We start from the raw sequence: 23,892 nt of genomic DNA on the forward strand, positions 1-23,892 counted from the left end.
GAAAGATCAAACTGGATGCAACAGCAGGAGCCTTCTGTCTGAGTGGTAGTGAGGGGCACCCAAAGTGCACCAGGGAGGGTTCATCTAATAGCGTTCTCAGTTCTTTCTTTATTTGTACAGGATCGCCCAGCTTGAGCCATTGCCCTTCTTCCTGGCTTTTCCCAAGAACCTCCGTAATAAGCCAACACATCCACATGTGAGGTTCCCGAATACAGCACAGACATGCATTATGAGGCAGATCAAATCTGCTACCTATTGACTTTGGAGAGGGGGAAATTTTGTAAGAGCATGATTTGTCAGATTCCATATGCTATACACTTTTTTGTTGGGGAGTGCCATCTTTATCTTTGCTTCAAGGTCTGGTTTTCTAACTCCCATTGAAATTGGTTGACACTGAGGTCAATTACAGAAAACTAGCCTCTCCAAAAGTCCAAGTTCAAGAGAGAGGGAAGCACCACTGGACCAGATCCATACTTCCGAACTGCTGTATCAGCGATACAGTGTTTGCATAACTACTGAAGTGTCTGGTATATAAATTTTGAAATAGACTTATTTGCACTTACAAGAAAGAAATCTCAACAACCAGATGTTTAAAAAAAAGATGCCTGGACACGCCTCTAAGTGAAAAGAGCCAGACCTGACCATAAGAATTTTTTATTTTTCTTTCAACTATATATTAGCAAGGTTAGTCAGCCTGAAGTCTAGACAAAATACCGATACTGTCACAAGGCCAATGCATCAGGAAAGAACAGAACTGCTGCTGCAAGGCAAGCACAACGCAGTGCTAATTAGCATTGGTATGAAATCAGCCGGAATGCTAAACTGGTTGACTTTGTACATTTACCACTGTCTTCAAGATGTTGGCAACTTTTACTCCTTCAAACCTTATTAAAAAGTAACAGAGACAGCATTATGTCCTATAACCATCAGCCCAGAGAAAATACTGTATCTCTTAAAGCAGCAAGTGTCAATTTCAGTAATAGCTTTATTTAATTTATAGTACCAGCATCTGCAGCTGATCCACTGTAGTCCACAGCAATAACCACTAAGCAATTAGCAGCCATTACAGCATGAATAATGCTGTAAACAGTGAATCACCAAAAATGAATTATTAAAGTACATGCTGTATACAGTGGAAGCATAGGTAACAGCCTCTCTAAAATTTCAGTTTAAAAATCTTTGCAGGTTAGTAGAAATCTGGGTCATCATGTTCCAAAATGTAATCATTCTGTACGCAGCAAACATGATTACATCCCTTTGCTTAACAGCATGAGATTAGCAATCGCAAAGTAACTCTTCACAACAGGCATTTTTTTGGCAATCTTCCCAAGGCAGTTGTGGACTTGATTAGGCATAAGGACTGAATTCTCTATAGCAGGAATTATCTAAGCATGGATAGTGACATACCAGGAGAGATGATCAAACATGTGATGGATTAAGTAATTCAGGGGAATTTTCTGTCTTTGACATGGAAGCAGAACGTACTTTCTGCTTATGCTTGCTAAATTATCATGGCAAATAAGTCTTATACGTTTAAGGGGAAAAGAACTTTTAGAAAACACACTTTGTTTTTCTTTGGGGTTTTTGGTTGGTGGGTTGGTTTTGAAGATTCTGAGAAGATTAACTGTTGAATCCATCTACAAACTCAAATCTGAGACTACCTGGAATCAATCTGCATTAAAATTAGTAATTTGGTGTCCTTCTATGACAGCGTTACTGCGTTGGTGGATAAGGGAAGAGCAGCTGACATCATCTACCTGGACTTGTGCAAAGCATTTAACACTGTCCTGCATGACATCCTTGTCTCTAAATTGGAGAGACGTGGATTTGACGGATGGACCGCTCAGTGGATAAGGAATTGGCTGGATGGTCGCACTCAAAGAGTTGCAGTCAATGGCTCGATGTCCAGGTGGAGACCAGTAACAAATGTAATAAATATCTGACAATTAAAGGAGTGATTAGAATATCCTTCAGAAAAGAAAACAGGCAGGTCTACATCCAACTGTTCTTCACAGACTAAGGTCAAAGCACAGGGAAGGTGCTATTACAAAATAGGAAATGGAGGAAGGGACAATTCCCAGTGCACTGCAGGTTTAAGCTTTTGGGCAGGAACTTGCTTTTACTTTTTGCAAAGTAATTAGCAAGTAAAAAGTCGAATCAAATTAGACGATCTATATGCAAATCATGGTTAAACTGATGTCAAATGTCTATTAAAGATTATTTGTACCTGTAAAGGTTTATGCAGTTCTCGTGTACCAGATCCACTCTTGTGATGTAAAAGTCTCACAGAAAGAGCAACAAACACAACATACCATTGAGAAAGATCCAAATCTCAGGTCTATGGAGATTTAGTTATCAGTTCAGTAATATTTGGCCAGGATGGCGTGATCACAAGAGTTCCAATTACACCTTTCTGGTTTCCGTTCATGGCATAAACTAGAACTGCCATGAGTCTATCAATTAAGCTCCATCAGCTGTTTAAGCAGAGAAGGAATGCTTACTCCTAATCCCTTCAAAATTATTTTATTTAGAATAAAGAATTAGAAAGACCAATCACTTATGAGTCATTTTATGAAGCAAGGGACCAGAGCTTTACTTTGGTAATAAGTCCTTATAATAAACCTTTGTTTCCCCAAAGACCATGAACAGTTACAAACATCAGTAGAATGAAAAATCAAAATCTTGCTGTCAAAGAAGTGTGAATTAGTTATATTTGTTGAAGTTTTCATCAGGTATTTTTGAGTTTATCCCTTTTGAGGTTCAAGTGCTTTTTTGGTTTTTGGGGTTTTTTTTTTTGGTCTCAGCATCTTCAAAATTGACTCGAAACTTATAGAACAAACTAATAACCAACAGATCACACATTTCTGTGGTCCTTGGAATTAACATCCTAGCTATTTACATTTTTGACAGCTCTAACAGGACAAAAAGGCCTTGGTAGGACAAAAAAAAAAAATATCACAGCAATCTCTGCAAGTTGTAGATTTGCTTAGCATAAACGTACGAGTTCTTACCTTATGTAAAAAGTAGGATCTTGTGCACTAGCTCCACATAAATCCTTCCAGTTTGCAAGACGACGAGGAACACTGTACAGTGTCCAATAAATGGATTTGAAATAGCATAACAGCTTCCTTTAAAGTGGCAGTTCCCACTTCTTCTAGTGTGTTCTGCAATACTGTTCAGATACGTTACTTAACTGCTCAAACTTCCTCACTGGGCATTGTACAACTGCAGGAAGAGAGGAAGCAAGAGTTATGCTGACTTATATTTTTTTGCTACACTTCTCCAAGTAACTTAAGTCTCCTTAAAGTTAATACAAATATACAAATGAACTAATACTTTGTCATGCTTGTATATTACATAGCAGTTAAAGCATCTTGGGACCAGGGTAAAACAAAATTGACAACGTTTGAAGTTAATAGTATTCTGCAATTAGTCTGGTTTACTAAGGAAGCATAGCTTGTGCAACTACACTGCCCACATGCATTCCATGAAAATCTGTAGATATTCAATAGTCTGGGAAAAAAAAATAAATACTCACAGTTCGCCAATTTTCAGAGCAGATCTGGGAGATGAGCAGAAGTTCCTGGAAGGTGACCCAACAGGGTACAAACTCATGTGGTTGTTTTCTATGAGGATTCTGGTTTCAAATAAGGACTGAGCTATCTCAATAAACCAAACCTGCAGCATAAGTCAAAGCAGCCATCAGATACCCACTGGAAACCCAAACTTCAATAGTTCCAGAACTTGTGAAACTATTTCTTCTTCCCCACGAGAGGCACTTTACTGGAAAGCAAGTTTCTTGTCAGTTAGAATAAAAGCATGCTTCCGTATTCATTTATCAGCGTGCAACAAGTGACAAAAGCTAGAGAAAGATGTAACTGAAATCCTTGTATACAGTTTGATCAATAGCTTGTTTTATTTAGTATATGAAACTAAACTGTCCAGATTTTAAGACAGTGGAAAAAGAAAAACCTGGTTTCAGTATTTCCTCATTCTTTTTCCTAAACCCCACACCTTAAAAGACAGTATTATTTTAACAATTATTGCTATATGATAATAGAAATGTAAGTTTTCCTGTGATCAGTGTTTTACGCTTGTGGTATGTGTCCAACCAGGTATCCCTCAGCACTGGAAGGAATAAAGACAACAGAACACACTGGAATCCAACAGTAGTTTATTACCCACTCATTGCAGATGAAGTTAGACACTTCAGTTACCAGTCAATATGAGTTTAAATATTAGTTGACAACTGCAGAAAGTGTACAATGAGTACAAAATCATTAACGATAATATAACAAAAAATTCTGATGTATTAATTTTTAAAACATCAGTTGCACACTATTATACAGCAACCATTATATGATCCTCAGCTAATTCAGGGCTTGAAAGTACTTTTGTTTTTTTTATAAATAAAGTTCTCCGACAGGTTGAGAGACTGGGGGTTACAACTGCATTATTTCCTGAAATACTACTAACATACAGCCTTACCTTCTACAGACAAAGCTGGTTTATATTTTATGAACATTTGCTTTTATCAGGGAATGCAGTAACAAGAAAAAATCTATACATAAAAAAATTAAACTCCAATACTCAATATATTATGTATCTCTATATTGTACTACAGATTTCATATAAATCAAGTATAGGCCAAATTTTGGCATCATTTTTAAGTGCATTAAGGTTAATACATTATCCCCCTCAGACTGTGCTTGCTCTTTTCAGGTTGCTAGCTCCTGAACTGATCTTTTCCAGACATCTAGGATTATCTTAAGATCTAATTTCCATTTCAGGAATGTCACCCTTGTCTTTCATTACACATTCTAACAAAAATAAAGTTGTGGGAAAAATTTAGTGACTAATTTAGTCAAAGTTTAGTGACTAATAATATTCTCCAACTTGACAGGACTTTTTATTTACATTTACTGGTCAATATCTTCAAGGTGGTATTCTCCTATGTGCCCTCTATTCTTCTCTGATCCTACAGGAACAGTTACTAATTATACACTGCAAGCAGATATTGCTTTGCTTCATTTTGTTAAATGGACTCTTACCAACATGCAAATTATTTCTGGTGCGGAATGGGGCGCAAAGAAATTTTTTCTAATGCATAGTTAATTCACTTCAACTCTAGCATGAGATACTCGCTTTTTAGAGAACACCTAAAGAGCTATATCCTCTCTAACACACATCACATTTTGTTTCCAAATGAAGCTTTGTTAGCCTTTGTTTCAAGAAGTATTATAGGAGGAAAAAAAAAACATTAGTGACCCAACTAATCTTATCAATTTGACAAATATGGTATTTACAGTAAATTTTAAAATAGGCTTATATATTTTAGCTGAAACAAAAAGGCCACTTCAGCTTTCCACTGGAATAAAGTTCTGGCATGAAGTCATTCAATGAGACTTCTTCCCACAAAAATAAGTCAAAGTTTCCTCAAAGTAATTTGTAGAATATAGGAATAAATTGTATAACTTAGAAACGTTCTACATTAGACCAAAAAAACCGTCCAAGAATCAATTACAGTAAATTGAGTCACAATACCCCAAGAAATCAATTCTCCTATCATTATTCTGGGATCTCATCATTCAGCACAATTTATGGCACAGAGGGGAAAGCATCAAGTGTTGCAAATGTACAGCCAGTTCCAGCTACTAAGAAACAGCTTCCAAGTTAAGCCCTTTAAAAGTCCTGTAAAAACTGGGCTTATGATGTATGATTTTTAAAAAGAACAATCTCTCAGACTTCAAAAGCAAGGATATTACATTTACACCTTCGAAGGTAAATCCCTTCACACACACGGATGCCTGTTCGCTTGTCACAGCATGGGCATGACCTTCAGGTTCGTTCTCAATGTCATGCAGAAGGAACTACGTGAAGAACTCCTAGTAAAGTTAACAGGAGTTAGACAGCAGTGCCCCTTCATACCATTGAATTATTAAATATTTTGTGTATTGTGTGTGAAAAAAAAAAAATCTCAATTTTGTATTGAGAAAGCAAACACTGAAATAGAAACAACTTTTAGCACAACAGATGTATTTACTTACAGCATGCAAGGTTTGTTTTTATGTATTTGAGCAGCTAACAGCCACTAACAGCCCTTAAGTATTTACAAGTTCAAAATTACAATCTTCACATAAGTAGCAATTGCTTACAAAAAGTTCAGGACATTCCCTGGGAAATAAGCAAGAAATGGAGTGAAAAACCACCGAATGCAGTAATAAAAACTAGTAGCAAAGGAAAACATAATAGCTTTTAAAATCCAGACAATTTAACACTGTTCTGGTAATAAAAAAAAATATTAAAAAGCCACATACCACATTTAGAGTTGCTATTTTAAAAGAAATGCATTTTTCTTTTTTCCAGGAGAAAAGCTGTACATAAGCTTAAAATTTTTTCTAAGTAAATAAACAAAATACAACTCCCTTTGGTTTGCCAATTTACTTTAAAATAGCTTCTCCACCTCCCCCTTTCCCTCCCCCCCCCAATTTGCAAGATAAGTGGTAAGGCTAATGTGATCAGAGAGCTTCAGCTCCAATTCATGGTATGGGAAGCTAGAGGAACAGCTTTTTTTTTATAAGTATGAAACTTTTTTTCAAAGTAACAGATTCTAAAACTTACCCAAGATGCAATGCACATGGTAGTTCTAATTGAGGGCCAGGTCAGAAAAACTCCTGCTCCTATGGTTAAAGCAGTTTAAGACTAATTTGAGTCTCTTCAGCCTTTTGGAAAACAGAATTTTGTGCCAAATTACACTCTACACGACTGTTAGTTTCAGGTTTTATTTTAAACTAATCAAATAAGAAAATTTAACTCATAGCTTTTAAATAAATGTGTATTTATATCTGCTTCTATGAAGAAGTAGTATTTCTCTCCTCAGGACTATACAACCTGGAACTGAGGAAGTTCACTAGCAGTGACAATATGAATATGTTTTTGCACCACTTCATGAAAGGTTTCAAGCGTATTGTCCTTCTGAAAAGATATTTAACTACCTTTTTAAAGCTATGTTAAATTTATTTATAAATAATTTGGTACCAGCTGATGCTCATACTAGAAACATTTTTCATGTTCAACTCTAGGAAGAACTTAGGGCAAAGAAAGTGCTCCAGTTTTACCTGCTGTTTTGTGATGCCTGATTTGAAGGAATCTTAGCTTATTATTAAAGAAAAATACTGTAATACAAATAAATTTGATTTTTAAATCTTTGCATTTCTGTGATTCTTTATTCTGTAACAGTATTGCATGATATTTTGTGCTAAACTGCCCTCTTGAGCCTAGCCCCTTACAAAACATGAAAATAGAAAACTTTTTTAATGTAAACTTCAGTAAAGTAGTTGCAGTCTTAGAGATAGGGTTGTAAAGGTGCTATAGAAACATTCTGATATACGTTTCCGGTGTACTAGACTATATGGTACATGGAACATGACATTTTGAAGTTATCCAATGTAATGTATAAAAATATAAAATAGAATATTTATGAGTAACAGTAGAATAAGCTACAGTGCCATTTTCCTTAGCATGAAAGCCCTATCTGTGTGATTTTTTTTTAACCCATTCTATATCTTCCATAGTAGATTTTATTCTCCATTAATAGTACAACAGAGATAGCACAGCTAGAAAAGACAGCTTTAAGAACAGCCCTATGCTGTAAACCTGAAGTTCCTAGAAGTCAAATATGTGCCTTAAAAATCCGTTTTGCTTACTTGTCTCTTCTGTGCTAGAATTTAAACATTTCTCACTATAAACTGTAAAGCTAGGATATCTAAGGACAATACACCCTAAATTTCAGAGAAAGTTATCCTATTATTTTTACCAGTCCTCAGACTGATTTAATATAATTGGAACTATACCACTTGCTCAGGGCTTTAAGCATAAGGCATTTTGTGTACATTCCCCTCAGTTAGTTATTTAATGACTATCAGTGTGCAAAGCCAAACCAGTGGAAATCCCTCCCTCAAAACCTTGGAAACCAATTTACCTTTTACTGCACATTCAGCATTAAACTGCAAAAGAGGAACAGATAGAAAAATCAAATCCAGAAATATGCACTGAAACAAGCTAACCATTTTCTACTAGGTAAAGTCTTTTCTACTACAGAAGTTCTGAATACATCAGTTTGAATACATTCATAGTGGTGCATTCTGAATGCACTGAAAAAATGCATCAGAAAAGTTAGCTCTTCACATCATCTAATGCCAGTGTACCATAACTTGACTGCTTTGAGGAGATACAAAATTAATTTTGTTAATTTACATATTAACAGTTCGAAGATATGAGCTCAAATACAAAAACCCCTTCCAATTTTAACTGTTGTTTACAAAAAATGGAAGCTTCGTATTCTATCCAATCACTATACTTCCCAACTAAATTATGTTTTCCCTGGCCAGACAGTAAGACAGCTCTTGCCCCAGTATGACAGTTCCTGACATGGAAAGCACAGATTAGGCAACAAATTAAAACATAGACAAAATGAAACACAAAGGAGGCACATGAAGTTACAGTTGAAGGGTCATACTCTACTCATCGCTGGAAAAAGGATCATGAAAAGTGTGTAATAATTCAGTAAAATTTAGATATGCACAAACCGTTTATGCACTGGCTATACTGTCTTGACTGGTCACAATCTGCCTATCAGAATGATTAAAAATTTAATTGGATCATTATATTGTCTTACAGCTATCTAAATTGGGTAAAAGTGATTATCACCTTTAATTAGAGTATGTTAATGCATAAAAATACATATTTTTTTTCTAGAATAAGGATTATATTTTCTAAGCAAATATGTAAAAACAATGGTCCTTCTAAATTAGTTTGGAATCGTGAGGCCCATTTCTTTGCAGAATGGGGTGTTTTTATTGTTTATATGTTTAGATAATTAATTTTGAATATCTGTCCACTGTATAAACAATCTCCAGAAAAATATATCCTCTTCCAGTAACTTACAATACACATTAAAAATACTTACAAAAGGGATTATTGTTGTCCATTTACAACATCTTAAGGACATGATTCTTGGGTCATTTCATTTATGCAATTTTATTTGGCTAAACTTAATATTCTGGTTAACTTGAACCACGCCAGCAATGTGGACAACTTAACATTTAAAAATATCTGCCTAATTATGTATGATTTTAAATAAAATTAGGCATTTTTACATCACAGTATATATGGCATTTCTTCATTTAGCAACAGAAAGGCACAGTTATTAAACCATAAAATACAGTACCTGAATCACATATACGCTAGTGATATCTACCAGTGCCAATCCAGACATTTTACTCTGTAGAGGGGCTAAAGCAAAAGGTTTCTGTTTGTTTTTTTCAGAAAAATTCAACCTCATTACAAGTTTGGTCCATTAGAAATGCCTACTAGCTGAAACATCTTGAATCAGGACTTCAGGAAAGAATAGAGGAAAGCAAATTTAGCAGTCTATGGTCCAACAACTTGAATAAATTACTATGTAATGGCAAACAGATCATGAATGGAGCTTTCTGATTAGCTGTCAGACATACCTGTTAAAATGTCACCATATACAGGTACAGTATGACAGACATTCCAGATACATTCATTGCATCACACACACATACGGACTTTGTTACAGCAATAAGTCTAGACAAAGCATTTATAGAGTTCAGCACTTCTCATGGACTGATAGTTGACTTCAGCCCCATACCATACCCAAAGATGTGCAAAGTTCTTTAAATGCTTTGCATGCTACGTACTGCTGTTAAAGTGAAGATCCAGCTAAAGCCAAGCTCGCTGGCCCTCCCTTAGCAAACTAGTGCACCTCTTCAAAAAGCAACTAGCTCTTCTCTCCCTATCTGAAGTGATAAAACTGCATCAAGACAGACCAATAAAATGGAAGAGGCAAGGAACAATGAACATGAGGGAGAACCCAACCATTCCATATGTAATATAGCGATAGGGAAGCTCAACTTCCATGCGTTGTCTTGCTTTCCGGACATCGTCATGTGGTATGCGAAATATTTTACATGCCAGTGGAATAGTGGCTTTTTTCATCGCTACTTTTGTTAACAACAGAACAATTACTCCAATCAACAACCGCAATATGGCTTTTCCAAACACAGTCACAGTGAGAGAGGAAAGAGATAAAGGTAAAGTATTGGGAGGAGGATCTAGCTTTAGACCCATTATGTAGTTAACATGAGAGCCACAGGCTACTCCAGCACCACAGCCCAGTATCTGAGCCGTGTCTCCTCGAGATGTGCTCCACGTGTCTAGGGTAAAAGAGAAGATGCCCAGGGCTAAATGGAGACTGATGATAATTAAGGGGGCATATTTGTAAGTTAAGTTGAAGTTATCAATCAGGTCCACAACTGGATGGAAGACAATCAAGATGAGAATAGCATACAGAAATCCAGCAATAACATCCTGTTGAAGAAAGAAAGATACGGTTTCAGTGTAGTAACTACTTAAAAAATAGGTTACATTAGCACGGAGACAAGTCTAGTTGCTCTGTTGCTAAAATTGACATGTGGATTCCCATCTTTTCTCATTTACTGTACAAGATGAAATCTTTTTTATGTCAGATACAGAATTGCATTTGATCACCTATTAACAGGACATCTGTATCATGACCAGATCGTGAATGATCATAATCATGAATGAAGCTATGATCAAACGATCCATGATCAAAGTTGTAGATCTACCTGTCTGCTGGCTGCAATGGTGCCAGGACTGGGGCATTCCAGCCTACAGTCAGCACAAAGCTAGCCCAGCTAAGTAAGTTCTGCCAACTCAGTTTGCTGGAGCAGCTCAACACTGGATCTAACACCAGGGTGCCAGCACACAGGCACGCTGGCAGCAACAGCTGGTAAGGCAGTTGAGGACCAGCAGCTTAGACTTTCCACTCCAGTTTCAGAATTAATAATACTGCAAGAGGAGAACTGTTTCCAAATACTAAAGGAAAGGAAGAGGTAACTTCTGTGGCTTCATACTTGATTTTCAGTTTTATTATTAAGTATGTCTTTTCTTAATTAAAAGTTTACTTAATTTTTGTATTTATCATTACATTTCGGTTACCATTGATTATTCACTCAGTTGCACAGAATTATCTGCAACTTTAGTCACCTTTAGTTGTTAAGGAATTTGTTGAAAGCTTTTTAGAAATCCAAGCCCTAGAAACCAGATCACCTTCATTCATAAGCTTATCAACTTTTCCATATGAGCCAGGAGGTGGGACTTTTGTCAGCAGTATTTATATTGCTCCATCTTCAATGAATCATTTTTATTCACTTCCACTAATTGAATGCTTGATAAAAGCTCTAATACAATTGACTGACAAGAAAGTCAGACTTGCTTATTTCAGAAGCAACCTCAACAACCTTCTGCCATATTTGCCATCCTACCTGCCCCCGTCTTAGGCACCAGGGTTGATTTATATTACAGGTAACGCATGGTTAATTGTACTCATTCGAACACTACATAGAATTCAGATATGAAACTAGGGAATAACCTAGGGTACATGAAGCATCACTATTTGTTGCGTGACTGTTCTGAGAGATTAGCTGTCAGCTGAAATATCAGTTCATCCCATCATCCTCCACACAACTGGTTCCAACTTGGGAAGCCTCCTGATCACTAATGCAAATATGTCACATAGTTTTTCTGAGCTGCCTTATTTTCACATGCTTCTTTTACACTGTTCATCTATGAGCTTTACTACTCACTACCAGCCTTAATGTTTTCCGTCTGTTAGCTTTCCTTCTTCTAGCAAGTGATGCTCAAAAATCTCTTTAGATATCCTTATTAGTGGTCTTACATTCTGATTACCATTTTGTACTGTTCTTGTTTTCCTATTTTTACTTTGCATGCATTTGTGTTTCAGTTTGATTTTTTTTTAAATTCTTTTTAATAAATAAGTCTGTTTTTCAAAGATGACCACTTTGCTATTTGGTTCTTTAGAAACTTTGGTAAGTGAAACCCTAGCATTTAGCATGGCACTCAGAAATGGACATGCTTTGAGTAGCTGACGTGGAACTTGAGTGGACTATAACAGTCACACTCTCATCCTGCAACATTATTTCTACTCTACAGAGGGAAAAGTTAGTCTACGCTTTACTGCAGTCATCAATTTCCACACTAAAGCTGCTATTAAACATCAGCTAAGTCTCAATTGTGGACTGGGTTTATGAAAGAAGAATATAAATTAATAGAAGCCTGACATCCACTTGTAGCTATTGTATCAAATTCTCTGCTGAAGAAATCTAAGTATTCTGTTCCTATATGGTAGGACATTCTAAAAAAAAAAAAATCTATATACAGTAACTACACTGTAAAAACTTCAGTGTGATGGAAGTTTATGAAATCAGAACAACATTAAAATAAAAGTTTAGTAGGATTATTTTCTTACCAAAATTGAATGCATTCCCATATAAATTCGGCTACAGCAAACCAAAGAACACCAGCAGAATGCAAGGATCAGTCCAAACATAAGGGGATACTGGTAGGGAAAAAATGGAAAGATTGAATTAGAATTTGGAGAAAACATAATTAAAAAAAATCACTCTGTAAGAATTCTATAATTCATTCCAATTAATGCAGCTTATGCTTACCCTTTTCCTTGCCCTACCCTACCCAACCCTATTAGACCACCTCAAATAAATCCACTTTTCATAAAGTCCAAACATTAAGTCAAACTTTTTCAACTTTTTCCCTGTCTCCTTTCTTTGCATTCAGGATATATGAATTTCAGGGCGTTGGTCATATCTTTTCAGACAAAGCAGTAAGAAGCTAATAGATCTCTGTAGCAGTTAGTCTTGGCATGTTATGATATTCAAAATTGGCAACATGGACAGAGACAAGCCTTGTGTTATAAACTGTGGAACAGTGTTACACTGGGTAAAGCAGCTACATAATGGACTAGTATTGTTAACAATTATCCAGGCAGAATCTAGTAGCTTCACCTTTCTCCTTAAAGGAAGGACGCATAATAATTTACAAATATTTACAAATTTATAATTCCCTACACAGTGTTTTAGAGTTTCTGCAATCCTTGACTCAGTCGCTGAGCATCGGTATCAAACTCCTGGAACAGTAATCTTTCTTGTTCTCTATAAACCCGTATAAATTTCCTACTACAATCCACATTTATTAAACAAAAAACATCAAATAATTATTTCCAATTATTTCCATCTTCTGGTGGAATATTGTTTATTAATAAGGACTGTTTAGCAGGAACAAAGAAAATACTTGGTTTTAGTAAGCACATATCAGCATGTGTAGAAACTTCGTATTTTAACTTTTTTTAGGTTTTGGATAAAAGTATGCTAATTCAAATCTTACAGCTCAGTAAGAAATACTTTCCCCACTACTATACTGCAAAGTATTGTACAAGACAGAATACAGCTTCCTTATATAATTATTAGTTCTATAAAAGATGCAGTCACAAGACAAAATGGCATGTTTCCAAAATTGCCTCACTTCTTATATGAAAGCAATGATAAACATTTTCAAGACAAACAGGCAGTCTAGATGTACTCAAAACTCAGAATAAAAACTAAGAATTACAGGCAGTTTTCTTGCCCTTTCCCTTGCTGCTTTTATGGGTAAGCTGGAGGGTAGAATATCCAAGAAATCAGAGAAAGCATCTTTAATCTTATTAGAGAAAGTTTTCATGTTCTCTGCGAAGGCCACTTAACAGATTGACAAGCTTCTAAATCAGTCTTTCAATGAAAGGTTTGAGAAAAGATTATCAGTGTTCTGCATTATTCCAACATTCTTTGAATTTTCAGCTCCAGGACCAAGTTAACATGAGAAACCTAAAAAAATTTTCTGAAACTAACAGAAAAATCAGGAAGGTTACATTTCACATAAACAGATTTCACATTAAAATCAATTCTAAATGACCAGCTCACAGTTATGTTATGTCTAGTTAATTCCTGTAGCAACATTTGTCTTTGTTTCTACTACATTCATCTACAAATTGTACTTAAACAAAATTATGTACTTAATGATTCATTCTAACAACTTTAGCAGGAAGGCCAATGAAGTGCCAGGCTCAGCAGGCTATAGCAGCTAATGATACTGTCGGTAAGAAGTCAGGATTGTGGGGGGACAAGAGGTTAGAGCAACTAAAGAGCGAGACTCTAAGAACAAGGAGTATGAAGGAAAAGGTATATGTGGGGAGTCATATTTTTAAGAGTCCTGGGCAGGTCATTGTAAACAGCAGGGAGGGTAGGATAAATTCTGAAAATGAAGATAAGTGCTTGCTTTCAGTTAGGAACTGTCAAGGGAGAGGTGTTTGAGGAAGAAGAAAACTGTCAGAAACTTCAGACTTGAAGAAAATTTTGTAAATAATATTTGGCTCTGTCATGTCTCACTTTAATTCTGTTTTATAACAGTATTGAGAATAAACACCCATTAAAACATCTGAAAACACTGGCTAGTTTAGTTCCTCTGTAGCAAAGCATCTGTATCCAAGAGCTCAAACACTTCACTATTGTGTCCCAAATGAAAAGCCAATTATACATTTAACCCTGATTCATATATTATTAAAGTAATGAAGAATTTTTAACTTAAACCCAGACAAACTATTCTTAGTGAAATAGCTTTAACATGACCTGTCCACAAATGTGTCTGCAGTATTAGGCACATGCTGATTTATGGTATTTTTAATGCATGATAATAATAATCACAGAAGTCCTATACCCAGTTTCTTTCTACCCAAGAGATCTTATTCACTACAGTATACCTAGCTGTACTATATCCAGTCCACTACAAAAAAGCAGAAATTTGAAACAATTATTCTAATTTCCTCTGAAATAATATTCCACAATACAACAGTTAAGTCAATTTTTGTGATTAGTTCACACACACAGCATTCTCCTCTGTGCTCCTACTACGCAACCAGCACTCTTGGACAACTATCCACATTTACATTTGAAGGTGACTCATCAGCCATTAAAATAACTATCAGTTTAGATAAAGACATCTTTATACATAAAGTACAGGAATAAAATTTGATCTAAGGAAGGTTTTAACATTGGAAGAAACCAGGACAGATGAAGGTTATATCCATACCTCCCTGCATTGCCCACATAACTGATCTGATTTTCTTCCCACAACCCCAGCAGCCACCTGTGGAGCATCATAAAGCTGTATGCGCCCTTTGCGGCTCCACAGTTCACTGGCTTCCTTAGACACTAGCAGAAATCAAGCAGAACCACCTCCCTGCTTCACAAGTAAAGCACAACACCCTGCCTCCTCCTTGGCCTGTTTTCACTCGTACCTCTTAAAAGCAGCCACTGGGCTCAAGAATTCCTAGAACACTAAACCGGTAGCACCTGCTTAAGATCTGCCTCGAGGTGGTAAGGCAGCCGCATATTTTGTCCTCACATGTAGGGATAAGTGTACAAGGTAACTAAAGGAGAATATTAACACTCCCACACACCTTGTAGCTCAGCAAGACGACTGCTCAGCAGCATTCCAAGTCGTAACACCAACAGGGGACACAACCTTGATCCTTATAAAAAAAAAGCTGATGCCATAAATTTAATTCCAAATTATTGTCTGAAAATAATGCAATATTGAAGTACTAGCAAGCATTTTCTAAATGTTGTTTCATCTAGCAAATGACTGCCTGTATGTAATTTTGCATATATACATTGCTTATACCATGGTTGTAAGCATCTGTGACCTCCCACTGCCTAGGCATACAAAGTTCCCTCAAATACCAAAACATCTTCTATTGGTATAATGCCCTAAGAGTATTAAGGGTTGTTATCAGCTCTGCTTTACAATAGTGGATTTCACAAAGCTTTTCCATTAAGAAAAATGTCTCAGTCTTTATGTGTATAGATTCATAAACTGGTTTGGCTTGGAAGGGACCTCAAAGACCATCTAGCTCTAACCCCCCTGCCATGGGCAGGGACACCCTCCACTAGACCAGGTTGCCCAAAGCCCCATCCAACCTGGCCTTGAACACTTCCAGGGATGGGGCATCCACAGATTCTCTGGGCAACCTGTTCCAGTGCCTCACCACCCTCACAGTGAAGAATTTCCTCCTAACATCTAATCTAAATCTACCCTCCTCCAGGGTAATGGTATATGACCAAGGGACAGATTACTAAGCATGTTACTTTACAAAAAAAAAAAGAAAAAAATTAAAAAGGTTAATTAATTTCTTAAATTCCAATATTAAGTTAAAGAAAAAGCTATTAATAAAGCTGATTTAATAGACTACTCATCTTCTCTCAGGCTTCAATTTTGTTCCCATATCCAGAATCTTGGTTTAGTCAATTAAACTGAATTAAATTGGTTGTATTTGGGAAATAACAGTAAAACTGCCCCCAGTAAGTCTTTGAGATTTTTATATCCTGTATTTTTAATGGGGAATTCCCATTTTATTTTAGTACATCCTCCAAAATGGGCTTGCAAGCTTCTGACTAGATCACATAGAAAACACTTCCTTCAAGTGCCTATCCTCCTCCCTCCCCTTAATCTGACTTTTTGCCAAGAGTCTTAATAACATAACCATTGTTTAAAAATGCTCATAAGGAAACAATCTGTCCCAAAAGCTTTGACCTAGGTCATAAAATTCCTTCTTTCATAATGGAACATTCTTAAAACACACTCTAGATGTTCATTTCTTTACTTTTTTAATGCACATTCTACATTGGAGAAATTTCCAGCATCCACAAAGGGCTCCAAACTAATTTTCTAATATTTTCAGTGTTCTACAGCATAACTCAATGGTTTTTTTATTTTTTGTTTTTAATCATCTGATAACTCAGAAGTTCAGCTTTAGTTTGAGACAATTATTTTGGGTCACAGTTCACTGAAAGAATCCAAGCAGCACTTGCAGCATCATGCTTTTAATAAGATATTTGGGCTATGTATTGGCAATAGTCATATGAAAAGCTATAATCAACGTCTATGGCAATGACTGAGATGCTGGTTGGCCAGATGAATACAAAAAGCACAGCGTAAAAATGATTTTTCTGGAGGGAGCAGAAGAAAAGGGAGAAGAGGATGGTTAAAAAGGAAAGACCACTTATGAGTCATTTTAGGAAAAATAAACAGACAAAAAATTGTCTTTTCAAAAGAGGCCAAGTGGTAAATAACACTGGTTAAGCTACATTTATCAATTCCTTCCTTCTTTCTTCCACTGAGCAACCTTAACATCAAAAAGCATAAAAATTTGAGTGTGCTACACATCATTACAAGAGTGCCTTTTCTTTAAATTCCAAGATAAAGATTTCAATGCCAGCCCTGCAGGGAGTTGTAAGATTTCATTTTCTGCTACACATCATATAAAAAGAAATTAAAGAGTTACAATAGGAATTAGAGCCTGTTACTTCTTTTCCTTGCAGTCACTACAAAAAAAATAAACCCTTACTGAACACACCCAGCAAGAATCACCTACAGCTTGCTCTGCTTAAACCCACACCATCTAAAAACAATTTTTCTGCAAACTGAGGTTTTCTCAGGTTTCATCAACACACCCTATTTGAAAGTATGAGGAGTGCTTTACATGTGTACAGTCCACTAAGAAAAGAAAAAGTGCTTGAGAATATTTCCTTTGAATCCTTCACCAAAAGCTCTATCTAACCTTATGGCATTTGTTTTTACATATTCCCCCCAAGATCCTTTACATTAATTAAAGATTTGCTTACACAAAACTGAAAAATATATTTAATGCCAATCAACACAGTTTAATAGGACAGGCTGCTGCATACCTCTAGTAGAGATTCCCCAATGGGATTTGTAAGAACTGGCTATGTTCTTTTCAAACTTTTAAAAACACCTGAATCAAACAGGCCACACAACTTTTTCCAGCTTCCTTTACAAAGAAACTACAGGCATTGGTATGACCCAGAAAAGAAGATCTTACACCTTAAATACACCCGACAAGGCCAGTGCTGCTGAGTCTCCAAATTCCCATTGCTCTCTCTCAAGAGCTCTTCATTGTGTGGGCAATTTTGGGCTCTCAGATCACTCCTTCAGCTACACTTCTCATTTCAGAAGAGTTTTTGTTTGATTGTTTATTTTAAGAAATATATATAAGAAAACAAGCAGGCAAGCATGCATCTCTTTGCCTAAGTTGCTTCCCAGCATTTTAGTATTTCAGCCGAAATCCATCTGGGCTTCTCAAATGAGGCATCTCTTTCTGAAAGGAGTCCGTTCTTGCTCTTACACACAGACTTCATATCCAAGAGATGGCCTCCGGTATGTAGCTTCCAATTTTATCATTACATCAATCTTACTGATAATGCAAGCCTTTCAATAAGGACAGACACTTAAAACTAGGATTTGCCCACTTTTTCTAAAATTCTCACTATAGCAGTGTAGTGATTAGACTATTCATCCAACCCCGATAACCAATCATTCCTCATTCCCAGTGGGGAACTGAAAGTTAGCCTTTTGAAATGAAAGGGCAGGCAGACAATTCTAGAGCTAATATTTACTAGTGGTCAGTCAAAATCACAGAACAATGCAGATCTCTCTGAAATCCCAATACAGATCCTGTCAAACCAGTCTCATTTGATTAGATTCATTAGCTTTAGTTGATAAAAGTAATGGTACGGACGAAAGATTTCTGGAAGGGCGTTTGACACAGTACCACGTGACATTCTTACACAATTGGTACTATGGAGACTACTAAGTAAATGAAAACTGAAAAATTACTTTTAGGTGTGTCAGCCAAAGAAACCACTACAGAACAGGTGCACTCTACTGCAGGTTTAGCAGTAGTGCTTATTAAGGTCGCCATTCTCATCAGTGGGGTGGAAATACAGTCACCGATGACAGGATTTGCTTATGAAACATCGGCAGACAAGTACATAGGGAGGACAATGCTGTCATATTTAGTGATCTAAACTGCTTCAGAAGATAAGCCCATTCAAACAACATTGGTTAATGTAGTTACAGAGGCCAGCTACTCATCAGTCAAGGCTCTGGGCTCCTGCTGAATATCAAGTTAATGAAGTTCATTCAATGGTCTACAGTGAGAGTCAGCAGTTCCTGACTCAGCTCATTAATGCAGAGCTCAGGAAGGAGTGTGAACCCATCACTTCCTAATCAGGACAACTACTGCTAGAGCCAGGCTCCATCCTGGAGGAGCTCTGGGGAAAAAAGCATATTTTCTGTCTCCCTAACTGATTCCTCCCCCCACCCCAATAAAACAGCAGGTTATGACACATTCAGGTACCATCTTAAGTCAAGCATCATTTCTAATAAAATGTGTTGACATCTATTTGAAATCAGCAGTTCAAAGTAATCAAATAAAATATATAAAAAAAGAATTTTTCCAGTAGTCTCAGCCTCTGGCTTTTGGGGATTTTGTAGATAATTAGCAGTATACAGTCTCTCTTCCTCCCTGTTCAGGACACTATATAAGCCAGGCCGGCTCAAACTGTCAATATTTCAAAGAAAGTAGGTTTTTCCCCAATGTGATAAAAGTATACTTTTTTCCTACATCATATTAAGATCTATAACCTCACTATCATTTAAGTGTTTGTCCTCCTCTTTCAGGATATGGGAGCTTCAGAGATGAAAAATATCAACATTTATAACACTTCTAAATTCTCATGAGTCTTTGCCATGAGCTTTATATTTCAAGGTTACAGAAGTGTCTTTGAAATAAGTGGTTTACCCAGATGAGATTTACGAATAATAAATAAATATATAAAGATTATGCAAGTGGAATAAAAAGTTTCAGGCAAGCTCTCATAATATAAGGAGAAATTGAAAAATTATATTCCACAATGGACAGAACAGTTAGCTATTATGAAAATTATCTTAACATATACTGTTTCTGTCTCAAAGTTCATTGCATTGAATATTCCCTATTTCCAAAGCCTCTAACACTGAAAATTTGCCACAACCATCTTTAAAATACATAATCTCTGAAAATAATTTACTTGAACAATTTTGCTTATAAGCAAATATTTTAGTTTTACTATGTATAGTCAAAAATCCTTTTCAGTGCTACAGGAAAGGAAACCAATTGTAATAGGATTACTGATAGGCATTGAAAACTAGGAACGCACAAACTTAATTCAACAGGTTAAAAGAAAGCCTACTGGAATTCAAAATTTTTATTTTTAAATGGACAATTTAGGCCATACCTAGAAAAATAAGTGCAGATTTGCTATGTTCTCTATGTTGTTCGAGGGAGAGACTCACAGATTGTCTTTTTTTTTTTTTTGATAGAAAAGAACCATTACACAATAGTAGGAAGTCATAGCCCAATGAAAGCAAACTCCAAATAAACTATACAGGAAAGTGATTCCCTTCTCACAGGAGCAGCCTTTTAGAGGAAGAGTGGCTTTCTTTGGTTTAGTATAAACTTCCAAGTGACAAACTCAAAAGTTACCTATAGTCCAGAATAAAAGTTCCTGCAGAGAGTTATAGCTGTATCTATTTAAATTCACACTCAGTCTTGCCTCCACTATGATTTTTTTGAACAAACAATGCTAAGATGTGGTCTCATTACGATCAGGGTCTGTGGAATGCTTGCTTACACTGAATATACAGAATGACTGTACCCCAACATTTGCCAACAAGTTTAAATCTAACAATCTGTATCTACTGATAAATATGTATAATGTAATAAAAAGCAGAGTTATTACAAGCTCCCTTATCATAAATAGCTTTCCAAGAAGTTCAGAGGTCAGTCTTTTTTAACATCCTCTATTTCCAGAATAGCATAACAAAAAATTGTCATATAGATTCTACTCCCTTTCAACACTGCTAAAATATGGAGAACATAAGAAGTGTTAGATGAAAGCTTAACCCTCTTTAGAGGTGAATCAAAAGATACTCAACATGCCACAATTTAACCTTTGATTAGGATTTGGAAATAATTTAAAAAATCAAAAGTTTTGGGTTTTTTACGTGAACGTTTTGAAATGGTAGAAATTTATTTCAGAGAGGTCTGTTATTCAAACCCATTTCATAGGAAAAGGGAATTAAAATCAGTACTCAAACACTTTGCTTCTCCATTGCTTAAGCATGGTTCTAAATGAATTACAAGACTGAATGTTTGTGATTTCTTAATATGCATTCATTATAAATATGTTTAGTCAATTAGAATAGTACTTCACAGACTGCAGTTGCAGGGCTGGCAAACCAAAGATCAAACTTGGTTCACTAGCAAAAACACCATTTCACACATTGTCAGTTTTCTGGTTCTCTAAAAGCAATCAAGACAGGTTCTCCTTTGTACACGTGACATCAGACCGTGCAAAGCTAATTGACTGATACTACTAAATGAGGTTTCCCACATGCAAAGAAATAGAAATCCTGTTCGTTCTTCAACTGACATCAGCCCTACACATCTAACAAGTAATAATCAAATATTCAGATTGCAGTCATTTAAAAAACCCCTAAAAAATAAGAGTAAGCATCTCAGTGACAGAACCCCAAATATTTATTTCATAAACACCCACAAAACATGACATTAGCTGATGCCTGCACAATTCTAGCAGAGCAATACTTCACATTTTCCTAGCAAAGAATATGAATCCTTGATAGCTTTCTTTTGGGCATGCTGTATCACCTTGCAGAAGTAGGTACCATAAACTTTGGTTAAAGAGAGGCCAAATACAATCTCTAACCTTCAACTGTCTCTTTCCTTTCAGACACCCATTCTATATGCTGAGATGAAGCCACAAAGTGTCACACTGTGACAGCAGACAACGGGTCATTGTTAACAGTAACTGAGAAGACAAGAGTTTAGCTCCTGCATAAAGCTTAAATAGGGAGTTCTCTCTACCAAGATGACATACATCTGACTTAAAATAGGCAGGTATTATAGTAAGAATTTGTAAACATTAACAACTTAAGAGTAGACTTATTACGTAACTTCTTGAACATTACACACAGACCCCTCAAAACCCTATACTGAAGATCTGTTGCCTGGGAGAGCCTTCTCCCTCATTTACTACTGAAGTAGGTGCAGTGATTTAGAGAGCTGAATGCACGTTCTGCTTTCTTACTGTTCTTACAGTTCTTACCGTCATCCGTACTGCTAACAGCAACTGCTGAAGCACACGCCATAGCTTGCATAAACCAGATCTCAAGCTATTAACCCAAATTATTAACTTATTAACCAGAACTTAATCTATTGACCCAAAGTGCAATAGACAAATCTTAAGATTTTGCTGAATGAAGGTGCTGAAAAGATCAGAGGTTATTGGATCCTGCGAATTCTTAGCACATCAATAGTTGTGGAAACATCTGAAAAGATACATACTCCTCAAACCAGAAATAATCATTTCCAGTTTATGGGTGATGAAGCTACAAGACAGCATTAAAGAAAAGGCAAAAGCAACAAACTGACTGAAGCTGCAAAGTGACTCAAAGCAAAGAAGGATCAGCAAAAAGCCCTTTAGTTCCTGGCTCTCTACCAAATTCTCAATCAGTAAAACTAAACGCCTGTTAAAACATCAGATGCCTATCCAAACTTTGTGCAAAGCATTCACCCTACAAAAGAGAAGTTGGAAAAAACCTCACAAGAACAAAATACAGATTGTTAAAGCAGACTTTTAATGCGTTCCGAGCTAATCGTTCATAAAGTCAACAGAACTTCCATTACGACGATGGAATTATTAGAACAACTCTTGTTACCTGAGCATTCGCTTGGATCATAGGGGGGAAAAAAGGGGGTGGGGGACGGGACAAAAAAAGGCACGAATTTCACATTTTACCCAAACTCAGCCCCTCTCTCCCCCCAAAAGAAATCAAGTCTGTCACAGCCTTGCACCCTGGGGCTAAAAAACACCGGGCGGACAAGGAGGTGAGCATTACCTGCCAGCGGCCGTAGCTGAGCAGAAGGAGCGCCAGGGGGATGGCGGTGCCCGACATGGCGTGGGTGGAGGGCATGCTGTACTCGGAGTTGTAGAAGACCTCCAGCTTCACCACGGGCGGGGAGGCAGGCCGCGGCCAGCGGATGACATCCTTGGTGCACTGCCCCAGGTACATCACCCACACCCAGATGATGATCAGCCTCCGGCCCAGCCAGGCGTCCAAGTTCCAGATGCAGAAGGGGAAGAAGAGAATGTAGAACAGCTCGTTGCCCAGCTCCGTGCCCAGGCTGAAGAGATAGTAGAGGAAGCGGCTGCGGGTGGAGAACTCCTGGCTGCCGTCCTCCTCCGTGAGGGAGTTGCGGCGTGGCCTCCTCCTCCACCGCTGCGGGGGTGCCGCCCCGCCAGGCACGGTCCCGTTCCCGGTGGGATGCCCCGGCTCTCCTGCCCGCTCTGCGGCCGGGGGGCCGCCGTTAACTACCGGCCCCCGGCCCCTGTCTCGCTGCTCCGCGTCGGCCCAGCCCGAAGGCCCCTCCACCCCGCAGAGCCGCTGAAAGGCGGCCACTTTCCGCGGGTCCTGCAGGTGGGCGGCCAGCCGGGCCAGGCGCCGGCAGAGAGCCATGGCGGGAGGACGAGGCCGCCCGCGGGAATCGGGCTGAGGGCGGCGAGGCGCTACACGGGCCGGCGGGCAGGGAGCTGAGAGGGCTTCGCCCGAGGGGCGGCGGAAGGGATGGAGGCTGCGTGCGCGTCGCGGGATCCGTTCCCTGAGGGGGAACCCCCTCGGAGAGCGAGGCGCTGCGGGGCGACGGACACCGCCCGGCTCCCCCCGGCTCGGGCCGCCGCCCTCGGCTCGGCTCGGCTCGGCTCCCGGCGCCGCTCCGGCCCCGCGCGCTCGCTCCACCCGGCGCTCGCTCGCCCCCTCACACGCGCGCGCGCGCCCGCCCGCCTGCCCGCCACCGCCCCTCGCCGTCACCGCCGCGCCTGCGCACAACCCCCACTCGCACTGGCGGGGACTTCATCGCGGCGCGGATTGGCCACGGCTCTGTCTTGGTCCCGCCCCCCACTGGCAGAGGGAGCCAATTAGGGCTTGATCTTGTGTAAGGCAGCGGGCGGTGTGCCT

The 23,892-nt window shown here is 38.0% G+C and overlaps 1 protein-coding gene across 1 annotated transcript; it reads right to left on the reverse strand.

Annotated features, from left to right (window-relative positions):
- Positions 1-4,157: 4,157 nt before the first annotated feature.
- On the reverse strand, positions 4,158-23,719 carry SGPP1 (sphingosine-1-phosphate phosphatase 1). The gene is made up of 3 exons (XM_010299155.2): positions 22,777-23,719; positions 12,377-12,466; positions 4,158-10,395 (listed from the first exon to the last, which is right to left on the reverse strand). Exons 1-3 carry the CDS (start codon positions 23,392-23,394, stop codon positions 9,844-9,846), a joined length of 1,260 nt encoding a protein of 419 aa, XP_010297457.2. The 5' UTR covers positions 23,395-23,719; the 3' UTR covers positions 4,158-9,843.
- Positions 23,720-23,892: the final 173 nt, after the last annotated feature.

This window comes from Balearica regulorum, chromosome 5 (assembly GCF_011004875.1).
Source record: "Balearica regulorum gibbericeps isolate bBalReg1 chromosome 5, bBalReg1.pri, whole genome shotgun sequence".
Classification (NCBI taxonomy): Eukaryota; Metazoa; Chordata; class Aves; order Gruiformes; family Gruidae; genus Balearica; species Balearica regulorum.

What these genes read in the sequence shown, in the direction of transcription:
- SGPP1 (XM_010299155.2), bottom strand. Translation starts at nt 23,394, where the DNA reads ATGGCTCTCTGCCGGCGCCTGGCCCGGCTGGCCGCCCACCTGCAGGAC. An exon ending in TCAGCTACGGCCGCTGGCAG is followed by an intron (nt 12,467 to 22,776) that starts GTAATGCTCACC and finishes TTTCCCTACCAG; the next exon opens with TATCCCCTTATGTTTGGACT. An exon ending in TGGGAATGCATTCAATTTTG is followed by an intron (nt 10,396 to 12,376) that starts GTAAGAAAATAA and finishes TTTCTTCAACAG; the next exon opens with GATGTTATTGCTGGATTTCT.